This window comes from Solea senegalensis, linkage group LG5, assembly GCF_019176455.1.
Source record: "Solea senegalensis isolate Sse05_10M linkage group LG5, IFAPA_SoseM_1, whole genome shotgun sequence".
NCBI lineage: Eukaryota > Metazoa > Chordata > Actinopteri > Pleuronectiformes > Soleidae > Solea > Solea senegalensis.
Window position 1 is genome coordinate 975,468 of NC_058025.1, and position 25,500 is coordinate 1,000,967.

Sequence of the window (25,500 nt, forward strand, 5' to 3'; positions counted from 1 at the left end):
ACTGATGCTGTTAGCACATGTGGTCACTTTTACTGTAACTGTAAAAATAGTGAAGAGTAACACTGCCCTCTACAGTTCAAAACTTCTTTATCGCAGTTTAAAGTTTTTTTTTATCGCAGTTTAAGGTTCATTAAATTTCCTTAACGCATCTTAAAGTTCCCTAAAAAAGTTTATAATCTTAATCCCAGTTCAAAGTTCTAAATCTCACTCATAACTGCTTCTGTCATAAACAAATTACTGTATTTTACAAATGTACATTTATCTGTATAAACTGCAACTTAGTCCAACTCTTTCTTTTAATATTGAATCTGACTGATACGTTACCTTGTGTCGGTACTTTTAAAATGTTTTTCAGTTGTAAAACAAAGTCTAAGATTTAACAGTAGTTAAATAATAAATATAGAACAATTAGGAGCACAAAGATACATACATGGATACATATGTCACATCACAAGTTAGTTAGCTGATAATTACCTGAACATGCTGATGAGGCGTATTCGTCGCTCATTTCGTCGTCAACGTTTCTAGCTTGACTGGCTTCAGGGTTGTTGCTACTAGCAGTGCTAGCAGTAGCTAGGTAGCTGACGCAGCAGTCGTCATTTTCCATGAGTCAAAAACACTACATTCTTCAGCTTTTAAATAAATCCCTTGTTTGACCAGGTGCTTCATCACATTTGAGGCGTTCCCCAGCCCGCCTTGCATTTTGCGTCGCAAATATTACATTGAGCGCCCGTCTGCGTCTAATTGTGTGAAATGAAGCCACACTTTCGACAACTTTGGACTTGCCATTGTTGCTGTTGTGCTCTCGTAGTCGCATGGGTAACGAAATTTGGCACCGATTCATTAAAAGTGCACCATTACTCGGTAGTACCGGCGCAAATCTGTGCCAAGTACAAACCGCACCAACCCTAACTTCCACCTATCAATATATTTTTATAAAGTTATTTTTATACATTTTATATAAAGGTTTCACTTTTTTCGTATTACCAGTTGATGCACATTTTGTTGTAAAATGTGTCAGTTGTGAGGACATTTTGTCCTCACTACGTTGGTGTAAAAACAAACATGTGTCCTCACACACAGGGACAAACACACCGAGACAAAGTGCAGTTGTTTTCACTCAGCAGTTTTATTTTTGTGCAAACCTCAGGCGACGCAGCAGCTGAGAGACGAGAGAAGTGAATAAAACCACCAACCATCGGTTATTTTACCAGTCACTGCTGTTATTTCAAACAAAAACACAACTTTTCCTCTCGTCAAGCTAATCTATCAAAACTAGACCACTTAAAGGTCCAGTGTGTAACATTTATATTGGCAGAAATTGAATGTATTAGCACAAAGGTAATAAACAAACTTGGCATGGAGGTCAGGTGTGGCCTTAAATGCACTACTGTCATAGTGCTTAGACCCGTGCCTTGCACCAGGGCTCTGTAGCACCCCTGCAGGTGAAACGTGGACGGAGCAAGCCAAAATTCAGTAGCAACGAATATCACGAAACTTGGTGGGAACTTGTTAAAGCCCAAGACGAACAAAAACGTACATGGGGACCGTGGCCTCAACTCAACAGGAAGTCGGCCATTTTGACTTTGGCCTCAATCTTGGCAGGTGTTTTAAGTTTGTATTTTTTTTAAGCAAAGACACAAAAAGTGAAATTAAGTTTATTATTAAACTCAATAAGTATTGTCGACAGCGAGTGTGAATGATAAGCTGAGAAGCTCGTATGATGCGGTCTAACATTTTGCCAGCAGGGGGCATTTTTGTATTTTTTTCTTCCACCCCTCTCCCACCATAATTCAAAAATCTTACTTGTTCTACAAAAATGTTGCCCATAAACAACACGTCAAATTGTGCAGTTTAACCGGGATCATTCAAGAACGACTGTTCTAGGTGTTTCGACAAAAGCGCCACCTAGTGGTGACACAAAATGTGCAAGATAGTTTTCTGAATTCAGGAAAAATGAATCAAATTGCCATGAAAAACATCAAATTGTGCAGTTTTTCTCAAGAGAGACTGCCATCTAGTGGAAAAAGAAACTACTTATATTTTCTGCAACATTAACTTGTTTTGTCTTGTGAAGGTGATTAAATTAACACTCATCACTTTCATGCCTTTGAATCTTAATTGCACCACTGATTTATACAGTGCAGTCTCTCCACTAGATGTCACTAAATCTTACACACTGGACCTTTAACTTCAACTCACACCTTCATCAGCGTCAAAGGATTTTCCTTTATTCTCCTGAAGTCTGGTGAAGACCAAAAAAAACATTCTATAGCTGCTTCATTCATAATTTAATCATTTAAATAATCCTCTGTTGTATACAGTACTATGACGGTAACTTTGTGTCTTATTTGACATATTTTTTAAGACTTTTCCCTCGACATAAACCACACTTAATGTCAAACTATGGTTTGTTTGTTTTTTACCAGTAACTCTGGTCTTTCAACTTTTACTTAGAGCAGATTAAATGTTTTTAATTAACTTCATTGTAAAATGGGACAAGGATGGCACCGTGCAGCGTTTAAGGCTGACTGTTTACTCAAGGAATTAAGCAGCTTATCAGGTTTATGTTACAGTGCCACTATTTCCCCTGGAGTTAATACTACACTTATAATAAAACCTTCTCCAAATCCCTGTTATTTGTTTTATATACACAGCTCCAGACGTCATGTGACTCCGCCATGTTGGCAGGCAAAGACGGGGTTGTCTAGGATCTACTCTACGTCTACAGAGGTTAACAGCGGTGTTTCCTCGGTGGTGTGACGTCAGCTAACAGAGCTCTAAACATTATTATTCTTGCCTTTAATGGAAATAGTCTAACAATTCCCAGTAAAACCACATGTTTTAACTTACTATAATGAAATGAACATGAAATGAAGTGGATTCTTCATGTTGGATGATTTAAAAGAATTGAAATATAATCTCTTACAAATCCAGTCCCAGAAACAGAAAGCTGACGTTAACGAGTCGTTCCAGCGAAGACAACAGTGTGTGCGTTCAAACCACGAGAGAGGTTTAGTCTCAGTGTGACTTCCTAAAATAAAAAATGAAATTAAAAGGTACAGTCTGTGCATCGTACCATACGCTGTATACGAGGTAGTCGAGATGCTTTTCGTGAATAACTGTAAACTCAGGAGAACGCGCGACATGTTCACGTACAGTACGACAACAGAGAAGACGACATAGTGATACGTTACTATTGGTTACAGCTCTTATTGCTGTTGTTTTAAATATAAGAAAAATGGCTCAGATGATAGAAAGAAGTGTTTGTTAACAGCTTTATCTCGACCATAAAAACATCAGTTCATCGCACTGACTCAGTGTTTCCCACAGGATTTCTTAAGACTACAGTGGTCGACCCAAATTTTCTGACTTCTGTCAGTCAGTCAGTCATCATCTAACCGCTTTATCCTCCACCAGAGGGTCGCGGGGGGTGCTGTGCCAATCTCAGCTACATCAGGCGATAGGCGGGGTACACCCTGGACAGTTTGCCAGTCCATCGCAGGGCCACACACACACATAGAGACAAACAACCATTCACTCTCACACTCACTCCTATGGTCAATTTAGAGTGTCCAATTTACCTAATCCCCACATTGCATGTTTTTGGACTGTGGGAGGAAGCCGGAGAACCCGGAGAGAACCCACGCACACACGGGGAGAACATGCAAACTCCATGCAGAAAGGCCCTTGTTCAAGGCGAGAGTGCTAACCACTACACCACCGTGTGGCCCTTTCTGACTTCTGGTTCATTTTAATTCAATTAATTCCAATTATGTGCGAATGAATTACTTTTAATAAAAACACACAAAAAGTGTTTGTGTGTCTTTGATGTGACTTCACTCTTCCAGTGACACAGCTGCTAATTTCACAATTTCAAAAGTGAAATCCATGAGTATATAATCTCCTCTAATCTTATTTACATTCCACATTCCACAGTGTTTGTGCGTAGGACTCACTCTCACAACTTTGTATCTAAAATTCTGATACATTTTTAAAACCTGAACTTAAAAGTCCCATGTCATTTCATAATACACAGCCTAGAAGCTCATCAGAACCGTCTGAAGTAACTCATGTGAGGTTACTTCATGCGACTACTGACTGACTGATCAATTACTAAATTAATTGTCAAGTATTCTGATTAGTTCAAGGCCGTACAACGGTCCATACTGGTAAACAAAACTGTATTTATTTTTTTATGATAAAAGCTTTCACTAAAGTGTAAAATCCCACCAGCCTAATCTGGATTAAAAGTCACACAACATGTAACACTGTGTACGTAACATGAGCAACAATCTGTCACGTTAGCACCCCCTGAAGGTGGAGGATAAACACAGCTCCAGACAACTATGTTGTACTACTTAGTTATTAATATATGCCAATGGAAGTAAATGCAACAAGTATTTATTAATTAATGATGGATCTTTTAAATTCATGTTTTTAAAAACATTAACGCGTTAATTATAACTTCAATCCCCTTAGAATCGTTTAAGAATCGCAATCATTGTTATTATTATTATTTTAATAAATAATTATGGACGACAATAATAATAATAATAATAATTATAATAATAATGATGGGAAACACTGTTGACTGGATGAACTGGTCTCATTGTGTCCAGACAAGTCTTCCATATCTGTAAAATGTCATCATGCTACTCTAAATATTAAGACCTTAGAGATCATTTTTAAGTGCAAGACAAAATGTAAGGTCCGTTTTGACTGTGAATTTCAAAGAAAAACAAAATGGCTGATTTCTCCTGTTTAAAAGTTCCTCTGTAGCGAAATGATTGGCTAAAGTGGTGAAAGGCTGAATTTCATGGGTGGGATCGAGGAGTCAAGCGGAAGCTACTTCCAACACGTTCCCCAGCACCTGCAGATTCCTGCGACCTTTCACCCCCGACCTCACTTGGGCTGTTCTTTGAGCTGGTGTTCTCTGAGGGCGCCAGTGAACGTCGCCGTCCACACGTGCAGCGCTGTCCCGGCCGACAGCGTGAGGAAGAAGAGGAAGGCAACCTGGAACCCGAACATGTCCACCACGCCGCCCGCCAGAGCGCTGAACGTCAGCTTCCCCAGAACCTCCAGAGTCGCCAGGAAACTGTAGTGAGTCGCCTTCGAGAAGGAACAGCAGCAGGGAGTGAGGAGAGGGTTTGGAAAAAGAAGACAGATTAAATTAACGTGGGTGAAGAAGGTAAAAACCTTCTCTTTGACCTTTCACACAGAAGAGTGAGTCACGGCAGACGGAGAAACGACGGTGAGGTGAGGTGTGTGATTTAAAATGACGCCAAGAGGAAACAATGGACGAGAAGAATACACGGGAAAGAAAAGGAAAAAACTGGAAGAGTGAAAGAGACAGCGTGAGATCATGGCCTGAGAAGATGGAAGGAGGCCAAACCAAGAAGAGTATCTGATCCTGGCCTGAAGGCTTTCAAGACGGAGAGAGAGAGAGAGAGAGAGACTGAGAGAGAGCGAGGAGGGTGGATTACCTAATCTCTCTCTGAACCTGGTGACAAACCAGAAGGCCTCTGCTGACACCTAGATTACTGACTGAGCACATAAAATCATCTGAGGGTCTGGTCTGATCAGTAGGGGGCAGGTGAAGTGAAAAAACAACTGAGATTAAGATTAGATCACCATAAATTCCATTGTGATACAGCTAAAACAATAATTGTGTCGTCCAACTGTAACGGCAAACTTGAACCCATCTGTTTCCATCCTGTCATCATGTCACAGACCAGATTCACCAGATTCATATGTGCGACTTATTATCTCATGTGTGCGATTTATTATCTCATGTGTGCGACTTATTATCTCATGTGTGCGACTTATTATCTCATGTGTGCGACTTATTATCTCATGTGTGCGACTTATTATCTCATATGTGACTTATTATCTCATGTGGGACTTATTATCTTATTATCTCATATGTGACTTATTATCTCATGTGTGCGACTTATCTGTGTGACTTACTTGCGCGACTTATTATCTCGTCTTATTATCTCACTGTGACTTATTATCTCGTATGTGTGCGACTTATTATCGACTTATTATCTCATGTGACTGAGACTTATTATCTCATGTAATGCGACTTATTATCTATGTGCGACTTATTATCTCATGTGTGCGACTTATTATCTCATGTGCGACTTATTATCTCATGTGTGCGTGTACTTATTATCATGTGTCGACTGTATCTCATGTGTGCGACTTATTATCTCATGTGTGTGAGTTATGCACATTTTAATTGCGTCCATGTCACCTCCAGTGCTCCGTAGGTTCCTATTGTGTGTGTGTGTGTGTGTTGACAGGTAACTATGAAGAATGAAATGTATGCACTTGTGTTAAGAGTTGAGGGTGGGACGGGGGGGTTGGGGGTGTGGCCTGAGCGGAGCTTCTACCTGAGCTTGAGCTGTGGTTCTGAAGACTGAGAGCTAAGTGGAGTGCCTTTATCCCGAGCAACTTGTTTAACGGATACAGTTTCGTTCTCCTGAGGATCGTTAACAAGCACTCACACGATCAGCTTTCTGTCACTGGATACACACACACACACGTGCACACGCACACACACACACACACGCACACACACACACAGGTGAGCTCATGCTCTCCCCTCTGTAACACAGACACGCACAGATTAACACACTAACAGGTAAAGAGTATATGTGTCATGAGAACGTCCCCATCATCATCATCATCATCATCATCATCATCATCCACATGGGTTCACTCCTCTCATGTATTCACAGTCTCTGTATTTTTATGACTTCTTAGCAGTTTTAAAATGATCATTTTTCTCCTTCACAGATGTGAACGAGCGTCACCTCCAGGCGACGGTGGCCCAATTATGACGGGGGACAAAAGGAGTTATGTCAAAGAGGAGAAGACGGAAAAAAGACGACAGAGAGAGAGAGAGAGAGCGTTTAAAAGAGAATGACAAAGAAACAGAGTGAGAGACAAAAAAGAAAGGAGGCGATGAAAAGAAAGTGGGTCTGCTTTGACCTTTCTCAGTGTTCCAGGTGGAAACAGCTGATGAGAAGTGACAGGTATATATATATATATATATATATGTGTGTATACAGTAGGTGACAGTGAGTCATGAGTTTGCTGCTCATTTCATTCTTCAGAGCAAGAAAGAAACGACCTGACAACACAAAAGAGACAGAGAGGAGGAGAGGGAGGACAGAAGGAGGAGGAAGACGAGACAAACAACGAAAAACAGTGTTTGTTAAACCACAGGAAATGAGTTATTACGTCGCAGAAAACTCGGCTTTTAATCCTTTTATTTTAATGAATTTCAGCGTCTGTGTGTCTTTATTTTGAGGAGTGACTCTCTGAGACTGAGTATCTTTACGACAGGTGTGAAAGACCAATCTGTTCATGTGAAAATGACCCTTCAAAGATTCAATTCAAAACTTCACATGCATCCTTTTATTATTATTATATATATATATATATGTATATATATATATATATATATATATATATATATATATATATATATATATATATATATATATATATATATATATATATATATATATATATATATATATATATTACATATATTACCCTATTATTTTCTCCATTAATTGAGTTATAAAACGCTGATCAGTGTCGTTTTTGTCCAAGAACTCTGAGAGCACATTCAGTTTGAATGATTTCTTTGTTACACGGAGCAAAGAAAGCAGGAAATATTCACATTTAAGAAAAAACGTTCTTAATTCCTTAAAAACACTCCGATAAACACACCGATGAATGAATTATCAAAATAGTTGACAATTCATTTCTTTTATGACTTTTCTGAGGGAAAATGAAGTTCTTTTTTGCTGTTTTGATTGAACATTGACAGGGTTTATATTCTTTTATGTTAAGATATTGTGTATGTTTGTATTTACCCTTTTGTATTAAATCATATTCTATATATTTCAATGACAGAGTCACTGTGTTTTTACCTGAATGCTGTCCTCGGCCCTCTGAGTGCAATGCATCATGGTAGTGAAGGTGAGTGTGGTGATGAGACCGCCCAGGAAGTGTTGAACACTCATGCTGAGGATGGCCATTCCTGAGGACACACGCACACTCACACACACACACACACACACACACACACACACACACAGAGGAAAAACTACAGCAAGTTTCTCTGAGAGAAGCAGAAAATTCACAGTTTTGAGTAAGTTGTAGCAAAGCAGCTGTAAACGGTAAGAAGTGTCTCCCCCCTCGTCCTGTCGCGTTTCCTCTGAGGAGAAGAACCACAGAGCAGATCTGTCTCTGCTCACACTAACACTGAATTATTCACTCAAGCCGCCAGAGTGTTTTTTTGCCGAATAAGAGTCTTCAGTCAGCGACACGCGCGACTGCGGGAGTCGCACGCGCTGATCAGGAGCGGAGAAGGGTTATCATGTAATATTGAAAAATCTGAAACTGAATGTTATTTTTCCTGTGTCTTGCTCTTTGGTTGAGTTTTGCTGAGATCTTTGTTCTGGCTTTAAAGAGGAGGAGGAGGAGGAAGGAGGAGGAAGGAGAGAGGCCCCAACTTTCAGTCTGAGAGGTTTGATAGAGGAACACACGACTCCGGCAGAGATGAGTGCTGCGAGTTTGAATCCCACATGCATTTGCGCCGACTGTGCAACAGAATCAATGCGTCATTCAGACGCTAACAAGTGAATGGCTCTCTGGAGAGACGGAGACAGCACACGCACACGCACACGCGTGCTTCTTCTCTCAGTCTCTAACCTGACTCTAAAGCAAGGAAATAGATTTACTGGCTGTGTACGTCTGACTCTGCATCTCTCTCTATACTCTATATTTGGGCAGCCCGTGGCCAAGTGGTAAGGGAACTTGGCTTGTAACCGGAGGTACCCAACCCCCATTGCTCCCTGGCAGCCCACTGCTCTAGGATGTGTCAAATGCAGAGAAATAATTTCCCTAAGGGGATTAATAACGTATAAGATTTAGATTTATACAGTGCGGAATAGGTTTCCTGTCGACCTTTACTGTAGGTCACAGAAAAACAAAGAGTGGACGTGAGATGGACAGTGAGATGGACGGTGTTGTCAGACTGACACCGCTGTCGTCTCCTTCTACTTCAGGGTCACAGAGTCTGACTCTAGTCTGACTAAGTGTAATCAGACTATGAGTGACTTTATCCAGGATACATTCTTATCTCTACGTGTTAATCCTTGGGTTTTTTTCCGCTTCCACAACAACTCCATGTGACTCCGCCCAGTCCGTAAAGCACATGTCCAGGGAGTGGACGAAGGACACTCAGGTGTCTCATGTTAGTTATGTGATTTACAGCCTTCAGTGTTATAACGACATTACTCAACCGACGTATCAAATGACTGAGCTGCCAGAAATCAGCAAACGTTTTCTCCTGCACCAGCGACAGAGATAAAGAACAATCACTCGACTTATGTTACAAAACATCCAGAGGCTGAACACAATGTAGCAGTTCATCACCAACACAACTGGAGGTGTTGTTGTCGTTGTTGTTGTTGAGAATGTCGCAGGTGTTGACTGAGTTGTGACTGCATTTCAGTTGCGTTTCTCACCTTTCATGAGCGGCGACGGCTCCAGCACGGTGAGCAGAGAACTCTGGAAGACCATGCTGACGGTTCTCAACACAAACACACGTCGCATCATACTCCCGATGCTGGGGAAACAGAGGAGGGAACAATAAACCCAGTATCCACTGACCAGTCCATTAAAGCCACTTAAGACATTTCAAACTTAAAGGGCAGTTTCACCCATTTATTTTCCACTTGGTCAAATTTTCAGACCTTTTACTCATGACACTTGACAACATCTGAAAAATGACAGAAAGTAGAACATATTCACATTTAAGGAGCTGAAACAATCTTGTTTTAATCATGAAAAGAGCTTCAAACCAATTAAACGATTATCAAAATAGTTGACAATTCATTTAGTAATGGATTAATCGTGTAATTGTTTCAGCTCTAACGGTAATAAAAGGTTTAAACAGGGTTTCCTCACATGTTTTTACCAATTCATTGTCCATGACTGTAAGTAGCTGAACAAAGGGAGGCCTCTGTAGTAATGAGGCTCACCATCACAGGCTTTGTAGTGACAAAATGTGACTTGGAATTTGGAATCTCTTTGTCAACACTCACGGTCGACGCCTCATATTTGTCGTTCCAAAGCCACGCATTATTAAAAATTCATGTTTGGTAGATTAGCATGGATTAGCATCCTGTTAGAGCTCGCTACCTCTTCACTCACAAGTCTGGGTGTGAATCACAGGGAACCTCACGATACACGACACCAATAATATCACGACACAACGATTCTGTACGATCACAACACAGAGAAAGGTCAAAGGTCATGAGCATGGACGGAGCACCTCTTAACGCACTTAACTTACTTTAGTGTACTTCAGAGCGCATTTATTAATTAAAATATATGGAACATTTGTCTAACGCTAAACCTTTTCCAGGACTGGAAAACAGCTTTTCTAATTTCAAAACTATTCCAGGGGATTTAATGACCATGGGGAACCCTGTTCAAAATAAAAAGAACAGTCAAAAATAAAGGTTTAGAGGTGATATACTGTATATTAAAAATATTCTAAGTTTCTTTTAATGTTAAACACACACACACACAAATGTGTGTAACAAGTAAACAAGTCCCCAGACACTAATTGATTCCCTGTTAGTGCGAGAAAATCATCCCCCTGAGGGTTTAGTTCATGACGTAATCAATAACCCGAGGAGATCCCGCAGCATGAGGACGATAATTAATCACTGTTAAAACACACACACACACACACACACACTCACTCATTCAAAAACAAACAAACAAACACATGAAAACACGTACACAAAAGAGTCTGCGCTGCTGTGTGACGTGTCAATCACTCAGAGGATACCTGTCACTCACACCACTATGACTCTTTTGCATGTCATTATTTATGTTAAAAAAATAATAATAAGGCTGTGAGGGGGAAAAAAAGAACCATATACACACACACAAGAGGAAGTGGTTTTTCTCTTTAAAATATGAGGAACTTGTTGTGTGACAGTAACGTCCTGATACTTGAGCCACCTGTGGTTTCTTGTGGCTCCTGAGTTTATCGGGATTAGCTCACTTTGCTGAAAATCTACCAAATAGCTCCAGAAAAGACAAAATGACAAGTACGGCTGCAACGCTTAATATAATAATCATCAAGTACTTTAATAATGGGTCAGATTGAGTGTTTTTCTGACTTTTCTGCTTCTGAAATGTGAATGTTTTCTGGATTCTTTGCTCCATAAAACAAAAGAAATCATTCAAACTAAAGGTTATAGTTTGAGGACAAAAACAAGACATTTGGGAACATCATCATTTCCAGAGTTTGTCAAACACTGATCACTGGACTAAACAACTGATCCATTCATTGAGTTATAGTTGGCAGATTAATAGATTATCATGATAATAATTGGTTGCAGCCTGAGAGTATTTACTTTGTTATAGATTTAAAAATGTGATGCAGCATTAAGTGAGTGAACGGAGTCATGTGACGTCTGGAGCTCCATTTTTATTTTTATACACACTGACACAAACAGATTTATTACATTTGTCCTCCTGGACATTTGAAAATGTTTTCTCTACAACTGTGTGTGTGTGTGTGTGTGTGCGTGTGAGTGCGTGTGTGTGTGTGTGCGTGTTGTACTCTCTCCACCCAGAAAACCAATCCTGCATCATTCACATGTTAAAGACATTCTTCTCTGCTGCTCCTTCTTTACCTCCCTTCTCAATAACAGCCTTTCATATCACACACTCTCAGGAGATGCTGAGGGGTGTTTGTGTGTGTGTGTGTGTGTGTGTGTGTGTGTGTGTGAGGGGGAGGGAGAGAGAGAGAGAGAGTGAGAGAGAGAGAGAGAACCTGTCTGGCTGCCACCTCACATGGGTCGGGCCCAGATAAGAACAGTCATGTTCTCATGTTGCCAGTGGCAGTTGTAAAGAGGGTCACTCACTCACTCAGTCACTCAGTCACTCAGTCACTGGCCACTCAGCCATTTATGATGGAAGCTAAAAAACCTCCTCACTGAGCTTTTACGACGACACAGTCGTGTGTGTGTGTGTCCACGTGTCTTTCTCTACACCACGTTTGTAAATATTTCATGGATTTAAATATTACATGTCCATCTGACTGTTAAATATGACTTTTCTTCCTTCCGTATAATTTTTCTAATTATTATATAATGAATTCTTGGTCCACAGCTGTAATGTGACACAAACTGCTGCAGCAGTCAGTTGCAGGTTTTACAGAGTCAGACTTGTTTTGCTGAAGGTTTGACAGAATAAGACTTTCACTGTCCTTCAGACCACATCACAATAAAGCTAAAGTTCTTCCACTTGGAGCACGGAAACCTGACCCGAGCTGAACCGTCAGCTGACCAGCTCGTTCTCAAAAGCTCTTTTAGAGAAACACACTGATTATTAAATGTGAGTGTTTTTTCATAGCTTTGCTGAAAATACAGTGTAAAGGTTTAAAAAATAGATTCAAACTGAGTAAAAGTAACACATTACATGAACACATCTGATGATCAGGTGTTTCTGTTTGGAACCAGGACAGTGAAGGTAAAACACTGAAGCCAGTTCAATAAACTAAAACGTAATATTATGCACATTATTAAAAACACTGAAGCAAGAAAGTATAATAACAAAATAAGTGAATATTTTCTGCTTTCTTTGCTCCACAAAAATCAAGAAAATAATCAACAGAAACATATCATGTCTGTGAATGTAATGATGAGGAAAGTTTTAGGTGGAAAATAAAGTTTCCTCGTTCTATTTCTAAGAGAATTTTTACACATTTTGAAGCTTCAAAAACACTTTTATTAAAGAAAATCAATATGTTATTAATTATTTCCTTATTTTGAGACTAGAACTGTGACAATTGATTGATTTATAAATTACCAAAAGGTTTCCAATAATTAAATCAAGTTTCTGTGATTTTTCAGCTTCTTAAATGTGAACGTTTTCTGCGATTAGAACAAAAAGTTTGAAAAATCATTCAAACTGTTGAGACACAGGAGGACGTCATCATCGTTTCACGACAAGAGTTATGAAAATAATTGTCACTGCTTTAAATCTACAACCATTAAAACGCCTTGTTAGTTAATCCCAGAATTCCCACAGGATGTCTCTGTCCGTCTCCAGGCAGAATAAGATGTTTACTCAATAATCTTCTGTTTTTCCCTCTTTTGTCAGTGTGTGAACATTTTACACCGAGTCCTTTATGAGCGAGACGGCGAGAACCAAACGCAAGATCAAACACCAGAAAACATGACAATGACGTCTTTTGAAGACGCTCTCCCTTAAGCTAAAATCTTCGCCTTTTGAGACGAGCTCCGTGTTTGTTAGTGTCACTTTACAGGATTAAAAAAAAAGAAGAAAGAAAAGAAAGAAACCTGGGATTCAGCTGAAAAAACTAAGATCATAAAAGACTGAAGAAGACAATGAGCATGAGGTAAAAACACTGACCCCAGCAGAAAAGATCATTATTATTATTATTACATAACATAAAGTCAAATATTATTATTATCATTATTATCATTATCATGTAGGAACAGATGAGGCAGCGACTCACACCTAAGTCACTGTTATTTATAGTTTCCATGACGTCACATTAGCCATAGGCAGCGCAGCATTATAACGTAATCCAAGTGTAAGCAGACGTTTAAAATTATGCAACAGGCTCAGAGGGTTTAATGTCAATAAGCTGAGGAGGAAAACGCCAAAATGTGGAAATACAATTTTAACTACTGAGAGAAAATGTACTTTTGCATTTTTGAAAACATACTGTACATGACACAAACTCACCTGTGCAACTAATTCACACAACTTTAAACTGATGTTTACTGATCGGACCGATATCTGATATCAATATCTGATGGGGACATCCCTAAGCCCTGCGACGATGTACCCACACAGCTTGGGCCAGTAACTGATAATGATAATGATAAATGGGTGACGCCACAGATCCAGTCAGCAAACTGTGGATGAAAGTCACCTGAACTGAGCGAGCAGCAGACCTCCCAGTGACGAGCCGCAGATGGAGAAGCCCATGGCGATGACGCCGTTCCAGAAGCCGAGCTCCCTCGCCGTCATGTGATGATCCAACAGGAAGAGAGGAAACATGGTCACGGCTCCCTGCTCACCTGAGAGGACGAGGACAGGAGACGGGGAAAACATCAGAGAGACTCAGAGACATCACATGTTACATTTGATACTATCAAAAAACTGTTATTTCAGGAGAAAAAACCTGAAGGAATTTGAGTGAATAAATAAGGAGGAACTTCCCCACAAAGCTATTTATTACACATTTTGTCTCTTTTGATTTGTTTGAATATTTTAGTCCAATCAAATGTGTTTCTTTTCCTCCACAAAATAAAGAAATCATTCAAACTGAATCATTTGTTTGTGGAAAAATGTGAGAACAAATTCTGATCAACATTTGTACACATTTTAATCAACCAAAACACTATCAGTGAATCAGGAACATTAAATTCTACATATGTAGCTGCACATTTCAACAATTGTGCGTTAATATTATTAATACTTATAGATTCAGAGGTTGAGCAAAGTTGATTTTTCTGTGCTGATATAATCTGTCGTTTATTTTCTCGACTAATTGATTAGCAATCCAAACGATTTCCCCGACTTATTGTGTCAACGTAACACATGTGTTGTGAAGTGACAGTAAATGTGTGCGACACACAGACGTCAAACTTAGTGAGTGCGACGAACACGCTGAACCGTTTCGCCTGCGATACTGAACGCCGCGGCGTCCCGAGACGACTGCGGAATCAAACACGGCACGCAGTCGTGACACGTGCCGCACCTAAGCCTTTCTAATTTTCTAGAAAGTGTCAATAATACATGTAGATAACTGACAAGAAGAAGAATATATCCTCAGTCTCTTTATCAAACGGCGAGCCGCGCACTTTTGAGCCGGGAAAAGCTGGAGAAAAAGAAAACACGACACAAAACTTCCACAGATGAAAAAGATCCTTCAGAGTTTGTGTCAGAGACAGTGAGACTCTGAGTGTGCGGCGCTAATGTTGTGCTCAACACTACAGTAAAATATTCAGTGACACTGACTACACGCCATTATTATATTAATGGAGACCGACTTCACACAGACAGTGGGAGCACGGAGCGCGCTGAGTGACAGCTCAGCTCCCAGACTGCTGTCAAAGACGACGCAGCACAACTGACGACTGACTCACAGTCGACCAGGAGACAAACACAAATAGAGAGGAAAGAGAAGAAGACATGAAAGATTGAAAGAAATAACAATAACATGAGAAAGTGGAGAAGTTCCCAGTGAAGCAGCAGCAGCAGCAGAACGAGTGTCGAAAAGTGACGAATATTTGACAATTTACAGACTTAATTCACACAAGAATCACAGTGTTCAAGTTAATAAACGTCAAAGTTACCCAATCAGAGAGAATGATGGACTTATTTTCAAAAACACTCTGAAATACGATGCTTTTTTTCCCCCCTTTAATATTAAGTATTAAAAGTATAATTACCTCTTTCATTTTTAGTTAAGCGGCTCATTTATTTAAACTTAAATGTTGTGTATTTATTAGGGTCGAAACACTTACTTTATTAACCGATTACTGAGTGAAACCCCGATAAATGTCATCATTTCTACACACACGCACGTCTCCAGGTTTTCGTCAACATTTTCTGACAATTTATCTAAACATCGAGAAAATAATCGACACATACCGTATGTATTGATTATTAAATGAAACATCAGGTGCAGCTCTACTGTATATTTCAGCCCGAACGCTCCCATATCTCGCCGCATATATCGTCAGATATCAGATAGAAAGTCAAATATCGTACATCCCTAATAGGGCTACAACGACTTATTCGGTTAAATAATCGACAGATTCATTTAATTAAAAAAAAATAACCCTTTGCTGCAGCTAAAGGTCAGAGTAAGTAACTTATTTCTGAGCGGCAGAAAAGGTGAACTTGGTTAAAAGTGAACGAATATTACCACTGTTACAGTAACGTTACGTTCAGCCCTGCAACAAATTAATCTGACGATCAATTTCTCCATTAATCCATTAGTTGTTTGGTCAGTGGTCAGTGTTTTGTCAAAGATTTAATGATTTCAAAGAAACCAGAAAATATTCAAATATATTTAAGAAGCTGGAAAATCACACAAACCTCAAACCAATTTACCAATTATTAAAATAGTTGACGATGAATTCAGTAATCGATTAATCATTATAGTCCTATTGTTTACCCATGATTCTCTCTGTAAACCAGAAATTCCACAGTCCTGCCTGCAACTCATTATTTTTTTTAACACACACACACACACAGATTATTCCTGTCTATAAATAATCTCAAAGCAACAATTGTCCATTTCAGCAGGGATTTCATTAGAACTCCACTAAGATTAAACAAGCACAGAGGAGGGAGGTGATTAAATTACTTCAAAAAAATTGGCCGAACAATAATAAACTGCACTCAAATGTCGCCACATAATATTCTAAATCTGTTCATAAAAAGAGACAGAAAATATGTACAAAATGAGTAAATGTGTGTCAGTAAAAGATACGACTGTGTGGAGTAAACTAACATGTGTTTACAGCTGTGTAAAAACACTTTTATTGATAATTATAAGCGACTTGAGGATTGGTAATGGTTGCAAATGGAGACGGGATATCGCGAGTGCTGTGCAGTGTAGTAACAATTTGTAAATATTATAAAAGGGAAATATCACAGAAACCAGCGGAAAAATGACAGAAACTAGAAAATATTCACATTTATGAAGCTGAAACAATCACACAAACACTCAATATTAATATTGAAATAATTGGTGAAGCCCTAATATCCTCACACCGTGCAGTATATTACACTTTGAGGGTGCCTACACCTTGTGTCTGAAGGATTATTCTTGCTTCAGAACGAGTGTATGTGTTAACAGAGTGGGATCACAGAGGGATAGAGGTAAAGACAAGGGGGAGAAGAGGTCAACAAGGACAGAGAGGTCAACGAGGACAGAGAGGTCAACGAGGACAGAGAGGTCAGATCTCCACCTCATCACTGCTGCTGAGACAAAAGAGGCGACGGAGCAGGAGAGATCAGTGAGGACACACAGTCAGTCACTGTGAACAACATCATCATCATCATCATCATCATCTTCATAAATGCACACACACCTTCAGGCTCCCTGAGGACAACGGTGTTTTATCTACACACACCTCCACAAAATCCTCTGAAAATCATCATACGCTGAAGGTTCCTGCAGATCAGTGAAGGTGTTGAGAAGTTCTCCATGACCTTCAGAGGTTACCAACGACCGAGAAGAAGCAGAAGAAACAACAACCATCTCTGATTCCTTGTGTTATTTGTTGTTCAAGTGTTTCCTCCTTCATTTTTAAATGAAATGCCCTCGAGATCATTTCATTTAAGGCGATTGCTTTTTTGTCCTCCACCTCGTCACCGGCAGCTTTCGACACTCACGTGTTGGTTGATAATCATTTTGACCATCAATCCAGAAATAATAATCCAACATATCAATAAATAATTAACATGAAGACGTGTGACAGAAACAACACATTTAAATAAGGAGAAGTGTGTAAGATTAAAACACACATTTTATTCATTTCTTTGATGCTTTCAGATTGTATCTGAGGTTGATTGATCAGTTTTCTGTCTGTCTTTAACTATCATTTAGTTATCGTAGTAATAATAATGCTAATCGTTGCAGCCGTAAAGCAAACACTGCTGACTTTTCATCCTGAACTTTGTATTTAAATGTCGTTCACGTTGTTTTAAAGACACAAACAAAGACCTCGCACCTCGATGTCTCAGCATGAATAAACGTGTTTACATCTCCTGCCATTTTGCTCTCCGTCTCTCTCTCTAGGCACCATGTGGTGGTTGTTCATTAATTCATCCCCCTTTCACCCCCTCACCTCCCCACAGTCCCCTCTCCTCTCCTCTTCCCCTCCTCACAACTTTTTCCCTCGTCTCATTCTCACTCTTCCTCTCCCCTGTCCGTCGTCGTCTTCTCACCTCATCACTCACTCACTCACAAGTGTCTGTGTGAATGGACGACAACAGAGACACAGGAATGTTGTCAGGGCAAACAAACAGACATTATCAATATTATGAAGTTATTATTGGACTGTCACACACCTCACTGTAACAGACGCTGTAGAACACAGAAGCCCTGTTACTGGGTTTTTTATAATGGAAGGTTGCAGGTTCGATGCTCTGCTTCACCCCCACGTTGCTTCTGACGGCGGGTGAGCGGGTGAATAGTAAAGCAGCTTTGAGTGTTCGTCAAGACTAGAAGAACTTGATAAATGCAAACAATCTGCCAATGTTGACTATTAAAAATAGCAAATATCAGCCCAATCAATGTTTACAATGCTTACAAATATTAACCGATTATTGATCTTAAATGTGAATATTTTCTACTTTCTGTCATTTTTCCGCTTCTTAAATGTGAATATTTACTACTTTCTGTCATTTTTCAGTTTCTTCTTAATTTTTCAGCTTCTTAAATGTGAATATTTTCTACTTTCTGTCATTTTCAGCTTCTTAAATGTGAATATTTTCTACTTTCTGTCATTTTTCCGCTTCTTAAATGTGAATATTTTCTACTTTCTGTCATTTTTCAGCTTCTTAAATGTGAATATTTTCTACTTTCTGTCATTTTTCAGCTTCTTAAATGTGAATATTTTCTACTTTCTGTCATTTTTCAGCTTCTTAAATGTGAATATTTTCTACTTTGTCATTTTTCAGCTTCTTAAATGTGAATATTTTTTACTTTCTGTCATTTTCAGCTTCTTAAATGAATATTTTCTACTTCTGTCATTTTTCAGCTTCTTAAATGTGAATATTTTCTACTTTCTGTCATTTTTCAGCTTCTTAAATGTGAATATTTTCTACTTTCTGTCATTTTTCAGCTTCTTAAATGTGAATATGTTCTAGTTTCTTTGTTGCATAAAACAAAGAAATCATTAAAACTGAATCATTTTCTGTTTGTGGACACAAACAAGACATTTGAGAATGTCACAATTTCCAGACAAACACTGATCAACATTTTATGACATGTTATGGCTCAAAAGATCAAACGAGACAATGAATTGTCAGTTGCAGTCTGATTTACAGCCTTAATATTGAGCACTACAACAGTAAACACTAACACACTGACTTTTTTGTTAGTGTGTGCCGTTGTGACAGAGAGAGAGAGTGGCGTGTGTGTGTGTGTGTGTGTGTGTGTGTGGGGGTTCCCCTGATGTGACCCCCAGACAGATTAATGGTTCAGCCTGCATCCACATTTTGTCGAGTAGTGTCGTCTGCTGAGGCTCATCCGATTACTGAGCCACCCTTAAAACACACACACACACACACACACACAGTTTCAAAACAAAGACGTACACTATATTCATGGACTTACAGCAGACTATGCAAATGTGAGGAGACAATTATATTCCCACCACCCACCCACACACACACACACGGACATGATGCGCTGTCTTTCACTTCAGTTTCTGAACAGACACAAAGACACTAATCCTTACATAATCCCCTTCTGCTACCAAACACCAAACTCTGCTCATATCAACTCTCTCTCTCCCCACACACACACACACACACACACACACACACACACACACACACACAGGTTTGAAATTACCTAATTTTAAAAAAAAACTTTTTTACTAGAATGAAGTCATGGACCAAAAAAACATAAAAGTTTGAGTAAGTAACTTTCTGTGAGCAGTGGAGGACGTGGCCGTCACAGTGTGCAAGTGAATATTACAACATGTTGCCTTTCCTTTTCCATGAGTGATAGATTTGTCCATTCTGCATGGAATCTGTGGCAGAAACACTGGAAATCCGGACATAGTTTTTTGAGGCCGACTCTACAACATGCACTTGTTTTTCATAATGTGCTTGTAAATCTAATCTGGATTTATTTTATTTGTTTTCTGCTAGTGTTGTACTCACCTTTATAAAATTGCTTTTAATGTTTAGCATGGTGAGCCGATACTAAAATGTGACGTCGACAGACTTAAGGTCACTGATTGGTCAGAGAGTGTCAAAGACAGCAGTGACCAACTGTAGATCAAAGTTAAAAAGACTTAAAAAATTACTTAAAGTTCCAAAATCTACTTAAAGTTCCCAAATCTACTGAAAATCGACTAAATCGACTGATTTAAGACTTAAAAACCCTGAAAACATTAACGTTCATCTCCAACATTTAGCAAATGTGTTGAACAGAGGAGTGTGGCGGTCGCCACGTTCACCGGTATTTCAGTTCAGTGACTGAAGGACTGAACCATTCCGTCAACTCATCTGAACTAATGATTCACTTTCACCCAAAACAACTGCTTTACAAGTCACTCGTCACCACAGTTTCACGCAGCCATGCCGTGATGACTCCGCCCACATTGAGGAGGAGGAGTTATGAAGTCATGGAAAACGATGTGACTGATACCAAACTGAGTGGAGTCTAAAGACACTAAAGTGACTCAGCGCCGCATCAAACTGTGTCTAACATTTACAAACATGAGATGATAATCAACACTATCATCACCTGCTGTGCAGAGAAAGACAAAGGTGGAGCAGCGACGATCGCTGAGAACAAACATTAAAGCGTTTGTTTGTGAGCAACAGAACACAAAAACATTTCCATTAAAGTTTCTGGGAATAATGAAGGTTAAGAGTCGGGCTGCAAAGATGAATCAGTTTGTGATTTTTCAGCTGATTAAATGTGAATATTTTCCAGTTTCTTTGCTGCATAAATCAAAGAAAGCAAAAGAACAAATTAGTTTGTGGACATTTGAGAATATCATAGTCAACATTTCTGACATTTATGGACTAAACGAATACCAGATGAATCGGGAAAATAATCGACAGATTAATTAATTACGAAAATAATTGTTAGTTGCAGCTCTAAACCCTAAAAGTTAAAGTAAAAATCTTTCTCTGAGAAGCAGAACTGGCATCTGCAGGAATAAGTGAATATTGCATCTCTAAAATGTCTGAAAAATGTGTTTGTCAAACTCTGGAAATGTTTTGGAATGTCTTGTGTTTGTCCACAAACTAAACATTTTAATTCAGTTTGAATGTTTTATGGAGCAAAGAAACCAGACATGATACAAACGCAACACAAACGCGACACAAACGTGATACAAACGTGACACAAACACAACAGAAATGTGACACAAACACAACACAAACACAACAGAAATGTGACACAAACACAACAGAAATGTGACACAAACGCAACACAAACACAACAGAAATGTGACACAAACACAACACAAACGCCACACAAACACGATATGCAACACAAACACGACACACATGATCAATGTCTTTGGACGAATAAATGAACACATTCAGCACTGATATAAAATAAAAACTTAGAACTAAAAGGAGCAGCACTGTTCTGTGTTTGATTATCTTAAACGCTCTATTGTTAATCACTTTAAGCTGCAATTAATGTGTAAAGAACGCTTATATGAATAAAAGTATTATTTGCAAAGGTTAATAATGTGTTTGAGTTGTTGTTGACGTGACTATGAGCAGGGTTTGTATTCGCTCGCGCACACACAGGAGCAGTGAAAGAACAAGAAACAACATGGTGACAGTTACCTCCTCATCCTCACTCTGTCCTCATATACAGAACAACAGAGACATCTAGTGGTGTTGCTCTGCACTACAACTAAAGACGAGTTCACAAAAGGATCAAAATTTTGTTTTGTTTCGTTTCCCCTTCCATACGACTTTTAATGTACAGCCTGACGGAAATAACTATTGGAAGAAATTCCCACTGCTCATTTATGAAATTAGGGATTTTTGAATTTGAGCTTTTTGGAAACAAAATAAAAAATAAAAGTCAGAAACCTGAGATTAAAATCTGAATTCTACTCCTAATTCTCTTCCATACACCTTTTCATGTTCAGTCTGGCAGAAATTATAACAACAATAATAATAATTTTAAAATTTTAAAAATAAAAATAATCACTTTTGTAAGTCGCTTTGGATAAAAGCGTCTGCTAAATGACATGTAATGTAAAAATGTAATGTAATTTAAATTTCTTTCAAATACTCAAGGTCACTTTATATCACATACAAGAAGATAAATCAAACAGACAAAAGTTAAGAAGAAATAAAATGGACAAATTCAATACAGTACAGTACAAATTAGCATTAGAAGAAGAAATAGAAGTCCAGTAGTTGCAGTTAGCAGGGTTTGGGGCCATGTGTAAAAACATTTGGAAACAAAATAAAAAGTTTGAGATTATAGGAATTCTAACTTCTTTTTTTTCATTTGTTTGTTTCCTAAAATGATTCACATACAGCCCTAACCCTTTTCCATTAACCTCTTAATGTATTGTCTGCCACAAATCAAGAAGAAGAAGAAGAAGAAGAAGAAGAAGGGTCCAGTACTCACCCAGTTTATATGTGAGGACATACAGGACAGTCCACGGCGTCCCGGGCACTGCCAGGAGCTTCCTCCACACCCTCCACGGCTGCACAGCGTCCGCTCCCTGTCCTCCCTTCCTGCCACCGTCCGCCTGCTGGCCCTTCACAGTCTCTTCGTCCAGCACTGGCGCCCCCCACACAAACAGAGCCACGCCGGCGTACACGAACGTCAGCAGCATGAACATCCAGCTCCACCCGGCCACGTCGATGACGGCCAGCAGGCCGCCTCCGGCAAACACCGAGCCGGCTTTATAGCCCACCACCTGCGCCATGTTTCCCAGGCCCAGCTCTCCTCGACCCTTCAGCAGACGCACTGCCGCGCCGTCTACGGCGATGTCCTGCACAGAGGCCAGGCTGTTCATGGCCAGCAGGGTCCCCGCCACTCCCCACATATGTGCCTCTGGGGCCAAGGCGGCGCTGGAGAGGCATGTCAGGGCCAGACCGGTCACCGTCGCCACCAGCCAGCGACGCTTGGTGCTGAGCCGGTCCACCAGAGGGGCCCAGAGCACCTTGAGGACCCAGGGGAAGTAGAGGACCTTGGTGAAGGCGATGCGGGTGAAGGAGTGGCCGGCGCCGCGCAGGTAGACGGGCAGCAGCGAGGACTGGAGGCCATAGGGAATCCCCTGGACAAAGTACAGGAGGCCCAAAAAGACGAGTTTGTCATTCATGATCTGTGTTCAAGGGTGGTTCTGTCAGTGAAGTGATACTGCACACGTCCATGGGTCAGAGCAGGGAGACGACTGAAACTGGACAGAGGACCTGAAACGATAAGAAAGAGCGTGAGGATCGACGATGTAATATATGTATATGTTTGAGTCTAAATGGCTAATGCTTTGTATTTATAGAGCACTTCTCTAGTCTTGATGACCACTCACTCAAAGCTGCTTTACACTGCAGTTATGCCATTCAGCCATTGACTCATGTTTCATATCCATTCCCACGCTGCCGGCACAAAATCAGGAGCAACGCGGGGTCAACGGAAATCCAACCCACCCAAGACGACTCGCTCGACCACTAATATATCCTATATTTATCCTGATAGAGGAGACTTATGTGGAGATAAAGCTGCACACAGCTCATGAAACACTGTAAAATAAAAATATAATCTACTGTTAAAATACACATTATTTCAGATATATCCTGCGTTATTTCGTTGAATGAAGGATATTTATGCGTTACAAACAGTTACATTGACTATAAATAGGGTTTCTAATTCTGCTATAACACAAATAATTAGGCTTAAATTTAAAGATGTGACTTTTTTAAAACATAAAACCATGAATATATATAATATTTTGTGTAGTCCGCACATATATTTAATATAAATATATATAAATAAATGATGATTATCAATGCAAAAACCAGGAAAAATCATCACAGATGACGATATCCAAAATCTAAGACCAGATCCCGTCTCATGTCACATAGACATAATATCTATATATGGTCCAGCTCCAACACAGCGAGCACAGAGATCCACACCAACAGCAACACAGTGTTAAAGTGTCAACAATAAAACCATGAAAATGACATTTAAAGAGACTAAATTAGTCAGGAAACACTGTCGTCAATGAGGAAATCTCAGAGTAAAAGTAACTTGACTAAATACAAACAAATTAGAAATAAAGGGTAGATATTAAAGCCGTTTAAAATTAAAAAACCCTCACTCAATCTTCATTTCAGCCACAAGAAATCTGTGATCTATGTGTATAATTCAAACTCTAACATTCTTCTTCTTCTAATAATAATAATAAAAATAATATTGATTTAAGGCAGGCTGCACACTGAGAGGTGCAACACTGCCCTCCACAGTTTAAAAATCTAGATTACAGTTGGAAGTTCAGACAAGCAGACTTTAAAAGAAAAGTACTTTGATTCTTCCAAAAGCCTTTTATCAGACTGATGTCATTAATCTTCCAGGCTCATCAAATCGCTCATAAACAACTCTAAAGAAGAAGATTCTCTCGTCTGCTTTTCATAGACATTTCTACCACTTTAGGAGGACTGAAACAATTACTCGATTAATCAAAACTAATTGTCCACTATGTTGATAATCGATTCATGGGTTTGAAGCTTTTTTCATGATTAAAACAATATTTAGATTGTTTCAGCTTCTTAAACGTGAATATTTTCTGGTTTCTTTGCTCCATAAAACAAAGAAATAATTTTTTTAACGTTTTCTGACGTTTTATGGACCAAACAATTACTCGGTTAACTGAAAATAATCGACAGATTAATCGATTATGAAAATAATCGTTAGTTGCAGCTCTACCACTTTGGTTATTATTTTGTTAAATTGAGCCATTTGACATTTAACAAAATAACACACAACTAAAGTGATAGAAATATCTATGGATAATTCAACACTTTCTGAACCAAACAAGTACTCGATTATTCAAGAAAATAATCGTAACATCACTATATTATGAAAACAATCATTTGAAACCATACAATCCTCAAATGTGCAATAAATAAAGGAATAAATAAGAATAAATTGAGACACACGCGTTAGCATGGCATATGTTAGCCGCTTGCCTCCACAAAGTCTTTCAAACATTTTGTCCCGTAAATAAACTTTAAAATTAAAGCGACCGCGTCGTGACAGCATTTAAACACTCATCAAAAACACACACGCGTGACTTTTGAACGCTGACATTGTGGAGTTTTAAATAAATAAAGTGAAGTTTGTTGACGGACCGGCAGGTTAGCTTACCTCAGCTAACTCAGCTAGCTTAATGTCGCGCTCAATGAGCCGCGTTTAAACACATTTTACAACATGTCAGCGCCATTGTAGGTGTTAACGGCAGCGGCGGAGACATTTCAGAGGGAATTAAGAGAGAAAAGTGAAGACATACTGATGAATAGAGCAGACTGCCGGGGACAGACGTGCTCTCCAGGCTCGTGTTTTCTTCTGTGCGTCCATTACCGCCACCTGGCGGAGTGGAGGAGCGAGACTCAGGAAATGCGGTTTTTTTTTACCCTCCCTTTTCTCCTTTTGTTTATTGTCTATAA

At 39.3% G+C, this 25,500-nt stretch overlaps 1 protein-coding gene across 2 annotated transcripts; it reads right to left on the minus strand.

The window, feature by feature from the left end:
• Nucleotides 1–1,110: 1,110 nt before the first annotated feature.
• Nucleotides 1,111–25,404, minus strand: mfsd3 (major facilitator superfamily domain containing 3). Of its 2 annotated transcripts, none has more exons than XM_044026976.1 (6): nucleotides 25,344–25,404; nucleotides 22,457–23,247; nucleotides 14,018–14,165; nucleotides 9,555–9,655; nucleotides 7,953–8,062; nucleotides 1,111–5,112 (listed from the first exon to the last, which is right to left on the minus strand). In XM_044026976.1, the coding sequence occupies exons 2-6, from the start codon at nucleotides 23,154–23,156 to the stop codon at nucleotides 4,906–4,908; spliced, it is 1,266 nt and encodes a 421-aa protein (XP_043882911.1). In that variant the 5' UTR covers nucleotides 23,157–23,247; nucleotides 25,344–25,404; the 3' UTR covers nucleotides 1,111–4,905. The 2 variants fall into 2 exon arrangements, with proteins under 2 accessions (XP_043882911.1, XP_043882912.1); XM_044026977.1 differs by lacking the exon at nucleotides 25,344–25,404 and adding an exon at nucleotides 25,202–25,330.
• Between the last annotated feature and the right edge of the window lie 96 nt (nucleotides 25,405–25,500).